General features: G+C 32.5%; 1 protein-coding gene across 2 annotated transcripts in view; it reads left to right on the top strand.

Moving 5' to 3' along the window:
- The first annotated feature begins 213 nt into the window (after positions 1 to 213).
- LOC148605945 (CUB and zona pellucida-like domain-containing protein 1) overlaps positions 214 to 13,776 on the top strand; it is a 13,893-nt gene continuing 330 nt past the window's right edge. The window contains exons 1-12 of one of the 2 annotated variants that reach the window (XM_088547736.1): positions 214 to 689; positions 1,720 to 1,907; positions 2,118 to 2,262; positions 3,220 to 3,383; positions 4,233 to 4,383; positions 4,642 to 4,832; positions 5,419 to 5,588; positions 5,956 to 6,097; positions 6,650 to 6,852; positions 7,982 to 8,248; positions 9,060 to 9,214; positions 10,941 to 11,161. In XM_088547736.1, the coding sequence (XP_088403862.1) occupies positions 1,784 to 1,907; positions 2,118 to 2,262; positions 3,220 to 3,383; positions 4,233 to 4,383; positions 4,642 to 4,832; positions 5,419 to 5,588; positions 5,956 to 6,097; positions 6,650 to 6,852; positions 7,982 to 8,248; positions 9,060 to 9,214; positions 10,941 to 11,161 (1,933 nt within the window). In that variant the 5' untranslated portion in view covers positions 214 to 689; positions 1,720 to 1,783. Of the gene's footprint in view, positions 690 to 1,719; positions 1,908 to 2,117; positions 2,263 to 3,219; positions 3,384 to 4,232; positions 4,384 to 4,641; positions 4,833 to 5,418; positions 5,589 to 5,955; positions 6,098 to 6,649; positions 6,853 to 7,981; positions 8,249 to 9,059; positions 9,215 to 10,940; positions 11,247 to 13,776 lie in introns of those variants that run through there. The other variant, XM_088547735.1, reaches the window with a different exon arrangement.

Genomic DNA, 13,776 nt, shown 5'->3' with positions numbered 1-13,776 from the left:
TTTGTTGTGTATGTCTGTTTTCCATGTCTGGTCTTTGTCCCTGGATTACATTCCTTTACTTTCCACTAGAATCTTGGTTCCCTTGATCACACCTTTACAATATATACTTGTTATATATAATAACATTGGTGTGTCAGTCTGTTGAATTATTGTTATTACTGAATGATTAAAGTTACACGATTCCTGATTGGAAAAAAAATTGTTCGTCATCTCATAGACCAAATTTTGTTGTGTGACTGTGACGTCATCAAACTGATTGATTGTTGGGGTTAAAATCCCGTGCAACAATATTTCAGCTATATTCAGGCGAAAAAATGATTTACTCGTTAAATTTTGATACTAAAATTAAAATTATAAGGAATGACACTTGTATTTAGCGGTCTATTTAAAATATTAACCCCAATGCCTGTATGATTTTAGTTACTTTATGTTCTTTGTTGTGTATGTTTGTTTTCCATGTCTGGTCTTTGTCCCTGGATTACATTCTGTTGATTACTGCTATAACCTTGGTTCCCTTAATTACTCTTTTTAATAGTCAATAGCACAACTAGTGTGTTCAATAATCGAAATAGAAACGAATCGAACTCTGGTACAGTTGAATATGAGATTGATGGACAACAGTATACCGTATGCTCAGAAGACTGGGACGAACATGATGCTTCTGTCGTGTGTCGGTCGATTGGGTATTGGTAAGCATTGTGGTAAATTTAGAACAAACTTGACGAAATACAAGTTATTAAAGAATGAACTATTATATAGATTTCCTTATAATATCATATGTTCACAATAAAGGAGAAGGGGCAATAAAGGGTCTTATTGGCCTAAAAGAACAGACAATTAATCATAAAGTGTTGAATGATTTATTGCGAATTAGCAGACTTGAATCTATAAGAAATGTTAAAACTAATACTTCTGATAATTCTTGCAATGAAACGACTGAACAAATGCATGACGTTTACCAATTTTTAGATATTCTGACAAATTTTGTACTTTTTGGTCACTTTCTGGTCATGGTCACATTTTTGGAAAGGAAATGGTGTCCACACCCAAGAAACAACTTCATGTTTAATAAATACATTCATTATTACTTAGTTTATCATATGTGGAAATATAAAGTTGTTTTTTGGGAGTGGACATATTTTTCTAAATGTAAATACGTCAGAAAAAAGAACAAAAGTTACAATTCTCAGCAATTTTTGCTAAATGACATAAAATTGTGGCACCATTATGACGTCATTACAATGAACTAATGCACAAAATATTGTTTTATATTCTTATATTTATATATTTTTACTCTGTTATGAATAACATTATAGCAAAGTTGATATTTAAAGGCAGTTTTCATTGCTTAATGCCCATACACAATTGGTTAAATATAGAAATGAGATTCTCGCGCTTACTCCGGCCAAAACTCCGACACAATTTTTCTCTTGTAGATTATACTTTATTTGACTTGTGATTGGGATTTTCATTTAAAAATAACAAAACGTAACTGAGAAAATATTTATAATAAATATGATAATAAAAAATCAATAATCGTGTTTAGAACGCTTAAAGAATAATACATGCACGCAACATATTCCGCGCACTCGCAAAATATTCGCTCTCTTCGGCACTTGGGATCATTAACGACGAAACAATTAAATGCGCTTATGATTTAGTGAATGAGGTAAATCGTTATTATTATAACTACTATTATTATTGAATTAAACACTTTAGGAGTAACTCCCCAGTAGCATATCAAGACTCGTGGTATGGCTCAGGCAAAGGAACGGCCCTAAATATGTCTCCACGCTGCTCAGGGTCAGAGATGGATATAGCATTGTGTGGTCACGGTGTTGAGTGGGGAAGAAAAACGTGTTCACATTCAGCTGATGCCGGAGTTAAATGTTTACATTCGTCACTAGGTATATTCATGTATTTTGATGGACGTTGCAAATATTACTATCAATTTTATGCAACAAAGAAATTTAAGGTGACTTTGAGTGATTAAAAAAAATAAAATATTGCCATATTTTTTTTTCAATTCCCTAGAAAATTAGATTTAAAGCCAAATGCAGCCATGTCGAATATTACAATATTCATGAGGTATTCAACTTGTACCTATATTATTAAAGGACAAGACAACATTCGTCTTGTTGATGGTGGTAGACCTGGAACGGGTAGATTGGAGATTATGTATAACAAGAAATGGAGATCACTCTGTGCGGAAAACTGGACTGACAGGAACACAGAAACCGTTTGTCGAATGATGGATTACAGGTACAATTTATCATCAAACTGTAGGCAAATAATTTAATATCCTATTGTTTAAGTTGTATATATTTTATAATTTGATTACAAATCTAAAATTTTGTCTAAATAATACGTTGCCACAAATATGTCTTAGGTGTCAGTTCCTGTAAGAATCAGGCGGTAGACAAAACATGGTATGAACAAACATCATTTTGAAAGTGTAATTTGACTATCTGCACAATCAGAATCAAGGAAAACAAACAAGATTTACCACATCATGCTGGACCATTGAGTTCATTGAAATGCAGTGCAAATGAACATTTCAAGGGCAGATAACTCTGTCATACACCTCATTTTTCTAAAATTCTATTGAAAAAAATCTAAGCAAATTCAATGATGTAGAGTTAAAAAAATTGTCTTTTCAAATAGAAAAGCATTCTTGAGTGATATTTTATTGTCAGATCGGTTGAGTTTGGCAATCATGTTTCTAAATATTTCTTACTTTGCCTGATTCTTTCAAACGCATGCACTTGAGGTCTATAAAGTCCAAATATCAATGGATACGAATATTGATAATTACGATTGTTCTCAAGTCATGTTGTGACGATATGTATCCGAATATTTGACAAAATAAAATATTATCAAAGTACCAAAGATATAGCTCACAATAAAGACTGGAAATTTAAAATCACACTTCCGTTCTATCATTCACCTATAGATTTTAACGAAATAACACAATTTTTTTACATGTCGTTACGATAAAATAAACCACCATTCACCAACACTTCGAATTTTGAACCGATGGCTCGTGCGAAAAGCATTACTATATAGTAACAATCGTATCAGACAATAAAAAAAAACGCATTTCATTATTGATACAATGTATTAAACAGTCTTGCATAATATTTTTGTTGTATGTTACATATTCTCTTCGTGTTCGTAAAGGCTTGTAATATGTGTTCCTTTTTAATAACTTTTTTCTAGAACATTGAGTGCTCTTCACTTCAAAGTATCGTCACATTCATCACCTATTCTTCCACTTTTGGTGGATTGTGACGGCAGGGAAACCGACATCGGGTTGTGTAATGGAACGTTTACCCCACCGACAGATGGTACTTGTAAAAACGTCGTTGCCGTTGACTGTACAGGTATTCATGAGAACATACATCATATAAGCAACTCGAAGAGTGGTTCTAGGATAGGAAAAATGTCTACCATGCTGGTGCTCATCTTCCGCTCGCTCAATTTTATTGGAGCCTAGATTGACCATTGTATTATCGTTTCTTCGTACTTTTTTCTTTAATTTTAAATTATAGAAGTTTTGTCAGTTTTGGGGGTATAGTCCTTCGTGTACTGATTTTTTTTTATCCACGCCTCCTCTATGAGATAAAACTACATTCTTCTCATTCCAAATTGCCCTATTCCGAATGTCCCATTACCCCAGTGCCGTTAGCCTATTCGCAGTGCCATATAAGTAATGGAGATGGAGTATATGTTTTACGCAATTAATTAATATTTTGTTTTATCAAAGAGTATTCCGTTTTTATTAAAGTCAAAATTTGTTTAACGTCCATGTTTTCCTTGTTAATACCGATCATCCATCTGCCTTAGCCTATGCCCCAACATATTGCGCTATGACCCATTCCCCATCATCCAATATTCCATTAAATGAGAAGTATTCCCCATTCGGGTACTGTAATCGTGGTTGTCTCCTTTGTTTCAAAGCAACATTACTTAGATTTATTTAAAAGAAAAAAAACTTGTATCCATATTTTTTTCCTTTAATGAATTTGAATTTTTATTTGAATATTTTATAACTAATAACAGAAATTGACATGAAAATAATTTGCTGTCCTTTGTATCAAGTAAATACAACACAATGATTTATATTACTTTAAAGCACAAATCAACAAATGACTGGTTTCCCATTAGAATGCTTGCCAAATAGTCAAATATGAAATTATTGGTGAAATTTTTATATTATTCATTTATTGTAGATGGTGTTAAAGTTAAAATGTTGGGATCTGAAGGGTTATTACAGGGGAGAGTTGCTGTTTCATTTCCAAATTCGTCCGTTTTTGGATATGCCAGGGGCGATGTCTTTAGTACAAATGCAATGAAGGCTCTTTGTGCATCCGTAGGATATAAGTAAGAAATATAGAATATTAATTAAGAAATCCTTTTTTTCATATTCTGATATTGCAAAGAAAAAGTAAAATTATATGAAATTTTATCACGAAAGGAAATTCTTACACAATTACATAAGATCACATTAAAAACAGTAAGTTGTCAAAACCTTCTATTTAAAGTGACTTTGAAAAAAAATTAAATACGTTTTTATTTTCTTCAAGCAATTCATTTTGTTTGCACTTGAAATGAAAAACTCCGAAACACATCATTTTATAGAGACACTTCACCACTTGCTGTAAAACAAATCAATCCTCAGCGAGAATACCCATTAACTACATCCTCCACTCGTCAATCTACTGGTGCCTATAACATACTCTGCTCAGGATGGGAAGATCACATCAAACAATGCCAGTACCAGTCCAGTGACATTCAACAAGGAAATAATATTTATAATATTAAATGTTTTAGTAAGTCCATTAATCGTTGAAAGTGCCCATCTTCATGTTTTAACGAGTACTTTCTTTAAAAAAGGTACCCGACGCAGTTAAATGTTGTTCTTTTTACTTATAAATTTCTACATTTCATTCAGGAAAATAACACATGGCATGCAATTTCAATTTTCGATCGAACGCCACTAAATCATCAGTATTTGGCCAATTGGGAAACATAATTGCGATCAGGTGACTTGCGTTTCCATAGAAAAGAAGCGTCTTTAAGGGCAAAGGGTAAAACGCGAAACTATACAACTGCGTCGGAAAAAGTGATCAATTGTAAGGACAATTCGCTGGCATTTGCATAATGCATTCCGGCAAATTAATACTTGAAAATGAACAACAATCAATCTTTATATCTTCTAACAGGATAATTTAAATAAACTTTACTTTGCTTTTATCCAAACAGGATAATTTAAATAAACTTAGTTTGCTTTTATCCAAACAGGATAATTTAAATAAACTTATTTTGCTTTTGTACATTTTTATTGTTTTCCTATTTTAGAACTTAATTTTCTTAAAAATACTATATGAACCAACGATCTGTATTTGATCTGTGCAGATTGTACTCATAAGTTTACATCAACCAATGGAACTGTTACATCAGATAATTATCCAAGTAACTATGGTAACAACTTAGATTGTCTTACTGTAATACAGCCACCTAGAAAAGGAGTATATGTTTTGAAAATAATTGATTTTAACCTACATGATAAAGGTGACATTCTAGAGGTATCCTTTTTTATATCTTATGATTCGTTTTTGTATTGAGTTTCCCCTTTTTGTGGGTTTGACATCAACTTATTCAGGCTTTAAAATTTACATTGATTACATAAATGTAGAAGATGTCTTCGTTTTCCGTAATTTGTCATGATAATATTGCGTCATATGCGTCTAATGCTGCTTATGAAACATATCTATCATATCGAAATTTTATATGTATTTCATTGGTATATTTGTATTTATACAAAATGCTTTTTTGTATATACGAGTGGATATTTCGAAATCATTTAAATCATTTATGTAAGTTAAACAACACAGAACAAAAAAAACATTTGGACGGGTATATGGTGGAACATCTCAACGAGTTTTTTTTTAGATTAGGAATGGTCAGTACGGAAAACAGCTTGGACTCTATTCAGTGTCAGGTTCATTACCACCTATGGTTGGTAATGAATTTTGGGTACGGTTTAAGACTAACGGCAATGGCTCCAGTAGGGGATTCAAGCTAACTTGGAAGCGTACGTAATTTGGATGAACTAAACAAAAGTTGATGTTCAGTGTATATATCACTACAAACTCATTCTAATTATAATGGATCTGATGTTAACCTGTCAGTAATTATTTCCTTAGGGATTAATATGTGTTTGTTAAACTGTATTATTTATTATTAAAAAATAATCTTTATTATTTATCATTTAATAATATTTATTATTATCATTGAATAATGACTCTGATTTAATTAAAATTTTCTGGCAATATGATTGGTTGTTCATCGTTTACTGCCTCCGCGGTAACACTTTTACAAGAGTGTTCACTCGAGGTAAACGTAGTACCTATCGTACACGCACATGGCTGTCATCGCTTCTTCATATGTTTTTCAAATGATTTTAAAACATAAACAGAGAAGTCGACAGTATAAAAAAGATGTACATATTTTTCATTTTTTCTGTGTTGTAATAAAAATGTAAGGTTAAGATCTCCTGTTAGATACTTACATGTATGCGTTCTTAATTAAAATAATACAGATGCATTTAGTTCTAACCTAATTCACTCGATCATTCATAATCTAGCGCTTACCCTTGAAGACACAATGACCGTCAGTTGTGGACCAACTAATTGGAATATGGTGGTTAATATGACAAACCTCAGAGCGATGTACCCTCAAGCAACAGTTGCTGAAATGTACTTGTCCAATAGTAAATGTATGGGAACCGTCTTTAGTGACACATTGGTTTTCAACCAGTCATATACTGATTGTGGTTCTCGTAAGGAGGTATATGATCCATTCCTTAGTAGCTGTTTAGATACTTCTTGTGTTGACATTTTTATCAATTAGTCCTATATTGACTTCGCTAAACATGTCCATTGTATATTGTAAAGGGACTGCCTGTAATGATACATATGTAGTCTACTAATCCTTTATTCACAATAAGAATATTCTGTGCAATAGAAATGCAAATGACGCTTATCCTACCGGAATACCTGGTCCATGTTTCTATTATTGTGTATTAGTGTTTTGAAGTCGAGATAAGTATGCATATTAAGGAAGTAGACCTAGGGTAAGCGACATAACTCTTGAAATCAGTGATATGTTTGTAACATGTTCATTTTCACGAAAGCATATCAAGTTTTTATTTGAAACAGAATGAAATCAATCCAAGTTACTTGATGCTTACATTATGTTGGTGTAAAATACTGAATACAAACTTTCCAATGATTTGTAGGAGTTGTGTCCCTTATCCTAGCTACTCCTTAAGTTCGAATTATGTTGCTGTCTTCTTTCTTTTGTCATCTTTTAAAAGTTTTGATAATTCATATCTATTTTACACCAGAAAAAGCTCCAATAATATTGCAAAAAATTTTTTTTTTAAAATTGGATACCGTCTTTACATGGTGTTAACTCGTTTGTATCGATATTTTTCTATATAGGGTATGTAAGTCGCGTTCTAGTTTCATTTGCTTTACCGGAATGTACGACGTAGAACGTATTGAAAACCGAGGACCGATCTGCATTTTATTGTTTGCTTCGAAATGCTGTAAAACAATGCAAAATCTATTTTATGTTTTTTCGTAATACCTCATCATGTAGAAATAGATGTTTGTTATTTTGTATCGGTATTTTGTACAAAAAAGATGGTTTACCCTCAACGCTCTCTAAATGACAAGTCTCCATGCTTTTGAATGGTAGACTAGGAACCAGTCTCGTGAGATCACGGGGTCACATGACAAGACTTATATACCCTATAGCAGATAATATTGTACAGAGTATAAAGTGAAACAATGTGTTTCCCACACATTTTATGATTTTTTTATGGTTTTGACTCACCATTGTAAATACACATAAACCTGCATGCAGCAAATAAAAAAAAAACTATAAAGTATAATCAGGTTCTTTTATTTAGATTAAGGACAGCATCATCACATTTACCAATCAATTGATATATCCAAAGAAATCTTCAGTGTGGAGCCCAATAATTCATGGGTATCTATGGCGTATGAATATCAGATGTGAACTGCCCCGACAGGAAACAGTTACACAACATTATAAACCAACTGACCCTACTACATTTTCAGCTTTAAATGTCACACAGCATTATCTTGGCAATACGGGCCATTTTAATCTGATTCTACAATTCTTTGGAGATTCAGGATTCTTTAGAGAAATACAGGTTTGATAATCTCCTAAACTTAAAACGGTCTTTGATTCTTTGGAATCAGCTCTTGTGGTTTGTCAATATTATATTTATTATTTCGTTGATTCTTGAATTGAAGGATTTGGTGAGATCATTTAAATATTTTGATTAATATTTAAAATTTTGTTTTGGATTTGGAATTCATGGTACAACCGATCCACTTCAAATACGAAACAAGGTACTCAATGAACGATATTCTTCATTCCAAACCTTACATCTTGCTATATTTACTGCTAATAACTACAGTACTTGTATGGGAAAAACATCTCATTCTATGGTGTATTGGGGGAGGGGGAGATGGAAGATAGAAGTATTTTTAGTATTTATTATTATGACAAATATATCAAACTTATTGAAAACAACATTTTAAATGTTGAAGTATTTAACAATTTAAAATTTAGTTTGAAAAAATGAATATTTGGAAAATGAAAGTGCAATGATGATTCTTGGGGGTGGGGATTTTTCTTTGGGGAATGGGGAATTCTCTATGGAAAAGTGGGAATATGTGAATAGTATATGGTGTAAATGTAAAGTTTATAAATTTCAAGACTGTTCATATAGTAGTTCAACACCACAGACTGGTATTTAGTTTTGTAAACAGTTGAAGTCACAGTTTCGCTTTCTAGGATCGAAGCAGTTTACACTAGTGGAATTATCATATTCATACTTCTGCGGTATAGGTAACTAAACATTGTAATATAAAACAAAAACTTTCTATGCTGTAATTACAATCATGAAGATGGAAAGAATTCCTGTCAATTTTTTAAAAGTATACTTTTTTATTCAGGGTAATCCGGTCGTAGCTCACCTTGGAAACGATATCTATGTCAAGGCATCTGTAAATTCAAATGACCCTAGTGTTCGAATGCGGTTAGATACATGCGTTACCAAACCCAGTACAGACACCGGACCCAGATATACGTACACTTTGATACAAAATGGGTAATTATTTGTATAGAAGCAACTTTAAAATGGGACATATCAGTATTTGCAATGTAATACGGTGTGAAATTTTAATCAAGATGGATAAGCATTGTTAGATTCTCTACAAAAATCGTGTACTGGTTCCTTTCTGATATTTTTTTTTTATATTCTGCACTTAGCTATACTAGGACCAATTTATAATGTATGACTTGATGTAATATTCCTCCAATCATTAATAGGGTTACTTTAATCATCGTGTTGCTGACTTATGACTTCCAAACAATTATTAGTGACGTGATCACCAAGTAACGCTGATCCTACGCTGTCCTGACAACGAAAAACTGATTGACATCTTCACAGCGTTAGTGGACGGCTGATAAAACTATTCTATATTCTGGTTTTTCCTCTCTTTTCATGAAGTGGCGACACATCTCAATTAAGAACATCAGCTAAATATTATTAGCCGCAAAATTACAGAAATGGTTATTGGATTGTTCAATCTTTATTCTCTACTCAAACACTATCATTCAAATATGCACAGCACAAAAATGCATGGTGAATAACCGTATTTAAACTATAGTATTTTGTTAAAAGGTGCACATATATAAGTTAAATCATTACAGGACTAGCGTACAAATGGACATCTGAATTTTAATGTCCGGCCGATATTTTAACTATTTTTGATCAGAATACACACAAATAATGCACTTACAATGCATATATCTAGGTTCAATGTGTTTTTGGTACTATATAGGGGAGGGGGAGGGGGGTGGCCCTTTGACCCGGAAGTGGTTAGTGAGACCTCAGCGGTTTCAGAGGAGGTGGGGAATAAAAGATGCCCCCCTTAATCGACTAATGATATGTATTGCATCAAGATACCGAACATCATGGGGGTATACGATATAAGAGGTGCAAAACGGCATCACGTGATAACAAATTTGTGAAAGTTTGATCAAAATCTATTCCGCCATTTTATAGGCCAAATTCGACCAATGACTTAAAATGCGAACGCCACATCTACTGCCAAACAATGCAAACTTGGTTAAGTTCATTGGGCTATCTTAAGTTGTGAATACCCTCCAGTCCTTCAATGGCGTTTTTGTTTTAATCTCAAAGGACCTACACTACATATTTCCAGCTGGTTGAAAATAAATCCTTCAAAATATAGAAATGATATCGGTGAACAAGCTTTTATGAAAAGCATTTACTGTGTATATTATCATTACTCCTTTTGGAATCATTTGAACCTACTTAGAGAAAAAGCTATCCTATGTATACGTTTGTTTACCAGGAAATTTGTAGTTTTGTCAAATAATTTTATATGACTTGTAGCTGAACATTTGATAAGATAAGTTGGTTAACAACTGGTACAAAACAATAGGTTACAAACTTATCAACCTGAACAAATGAGACTTTCTCTTTTTCTAATTTTTAATACAAATAAGTATGATACACTATTCAAAACAACTCTTAATGCTTTAACAAGACAATGATATTTTAGTAATTAGCTCCAGGTGAACAACACCAGGCAACTTACCCAAACGTCTTATTTAATTCACTTACGTCCAACTTAAATAGTTTGCTTATATTATATCATTTTAAAGGTTCATTGCCAGTCTTGTTTTGTTGAGTACCGTGTTAATATTTGACTAAGTAATACACAAACTCGTAAATCATCGAACTCAACCAATTAAAAAAAATGTAATTTTCTCCTGTTATAAATTACAGTGACATATATTTTCAGCTGTGCTGTTGACCCGGATACAATTGTATTGTCACAAGGAACACATGAAACTCGCTTTAAGTTTAATGTGTTCGAATTTCCAGTTAATGATAATGACGTGTATGTTGCGTGCAATGCAACTTTTTGTGACGCAATGGATACATCACATACATGTAGGCAGGTGTGTCAGAAGGGGAGGGCAGTAACCTTACCATGGTCGACAGGGCATATTCATTCAAAAGGTACGTTTTATTATTATGAATTAATTGAGTATTTTAGAATAAAATCGACTCTGGTTTCAATCATCATTTTATGATTCTTATTATTTTTGCCATTTTTTTCTAACCTAGATTTCAATAATGCAAGAATACAAATTCTGCTCATATGAAGTATATGTACTTCAAAGGTTTTAAGATAACAAAACATTAGTCAAAAGTATTCTGTCTACAAGGATGGACCCTAACTTTTGTAAAGTTTATGAAAGAGGGTAGTGTTCTGATCTTGACATTTATCTTTTTTTTTAAGTTGTGTTCTTTTATATCATTTGCTACAGTAGTTATAATCCGAAATGTGCATACAATTAAAAAATATTCCACCACAAAACGAATGAATGTAGACAAACACTTATGAGTCACTGAGCAACCTAAATTTCATTGAAAACTGGGCGTTTGAACTAGGGAGTGTGAATCGCGTGCATTAATATGAGAATTCTGTGAGCAATGTGTTTCAAGATGTGTTTAACGTGAGGATGGTGATTGCGGTATTGAAAATGTTACACGATTCAGCAGGTGTAGGTTTTGCTTTATTATTGTTTTTCACATGCTTATTTTCTTTTCTGTCTATATGTCTTTGAATGGAATTTTTATGCTTTCATATTAAAAAAAACAAAAAACAAAAAAACAAAAAAAAAAAACAAAATTTTATCAGGAAACAGTGTTCATTTTTCAATCGATTGGTTAGCAGGAATCTCACTTACACAAACACTAGAATTATGTTCGATATTCACATTCTTCTGGCATATATACTGAATATCTAATGTAATATTTGTATTAAATGTCAGTATTATAAAGAATCGGGCAAAATGGGAAAAATAAGAAACATGCATGTCAAAAACCCTTTCAATCTGACAATATAATATCACTCAATGATACTTTCTCTATTTGAAAAGACCATTATTTGTGCTCTGCATCACTGACTTTGCTCTAGTTGTCCGACAATTCTGACTCCATGAAGACTTTGGTAGGACTTAACATAAGGATAATTTCATCAATTGAAAGTTTCATTCTATCCATCATAGTTTTCAAGATATTGGCTGAAAACACGTAACGTTTTGTCTTTCAAGGGTAATAACTATTACATGGAGTCATCTGACAATTTTTATCCCTGGAGACTTTTGTAGGCCTTATAATAAGAATCATTTCAGCAATTTAACATTTCATTCTATCTATCATAGTTTTCAAGGCATTGGATGAAAACTATTAAAAAAGTCATTTTTCACCTCTCTAGGGCAATAACTCTTACATGGTGTCGTCTGACAACTTTGATCCCTGAGAGTCTTTTGTAAGCCTAATAATAAGGATCATATCATCAATGAAAGATATTGGCTAAACCTTACCATTTTGGAGATAAAACTACTCTCTGACTCGTATGTTCAAGTTTTGGCAACAGCAGCCATGTTTTTTTAACAGATCGAAAATCCAAAGACATTTTGTTTAGGATACCCTAAAAACAAAAATACCAACTTCCATTGAATTCTGTATAGCAGTTTCTAAGGAGAAGATTTTTAAAGAAATAACATCAAAAACAGCAAAAAAACGTAAAAAAGGGCAATATCCAACATGGGTCAAGAGATTTTCACCAAAACTTGACCACAGATAGACCTCATTAGTTGAATACGTTTACCCTATGTCAGAATTAAACCTCACGGTTTTTGAGATATATGCAAAATATGCTGTTTGACCCCTATGTTATATTTTAAGTAACGACGGCCATGTTTTTAATAGATCTAAACTCCAAACGGTCATTTTGTTTAGGATACCCTAAAAAACAAAAATTCTAACTTTCATTGAATTCTGTACAGTAGTTTCTAAGGAGAAGATTTTTGAAAGTAATAACATAAAAAAATCAAAAACAGCAAACAAATTTCAAAAAGGGCAATAACTCCAACATGGGTCAACAGATTTTCACCAAAATTTTACTACAAATAGATCTCATTATGCTGAATACTTTTAGAAGAATTTGGTTAAACCTAACCGTTTTAATTGGAGATATATGCAAAAATCTGCTGTCTGATCCGTATGATATATTTTTAGTAACGGCGGCCATGTTTTTTTTCACAGATCAAAAATCCAAACGGTCTTTTTGTTTCGGATACCCTAAAAACAGTAATACCAACTTTAATTGAAATCTGTAGAGCAGTTTTTGAGAAGATTTTTTTAAAGTAATAACATCAAAAACAGCAAAAAACGTTCAAAAAGGGCAATAACTCCAACATGGGTCAACAGAATTTCACCAAAATTTGACCACAAATAGATCTCATTATTCTGAACAATTTTATCCATGTTAGAATTCGGTTAAAATTAACGGTTTTGGGGATATATGCAAAAAACTGCTGTCTGACCCATATGTTCTATTTTTAGTAACGGTGGCCATGTTTTTTAACATATCAAAAATCGGAACAGTCATTTTGTGCAGGATACTAACAAACTCATATTAAGTTTCATCCAAATCCATTTAGTAGTTTCAGAGAAGATACTTGAAAAATTGTTAACGACGGACGCCAAGTGATGGCAAAAGCTCACCGTGAGCTAAAATTAGTTTTTTGACAGAGTTATCTGCCCTTGAAGTGTCTGATTCT

This window comes from Perna viridis, chromosome 10, assembly GCF_037379345.1.
Source record: "Perna viridis isolate PV_CMFRI_1.1 ecotype Kerala chromosome 10, ASM3737934v1, whole genome shotgun sequence".
NCBI lineage: Eukaryota > Metazoa > Mollusca > Bivalvia > Mytilida > Mytilidae > Perna > Perna viridis.
This window is presented reverse-complemented; position numbering and strand designations above follow the sequence as displayed.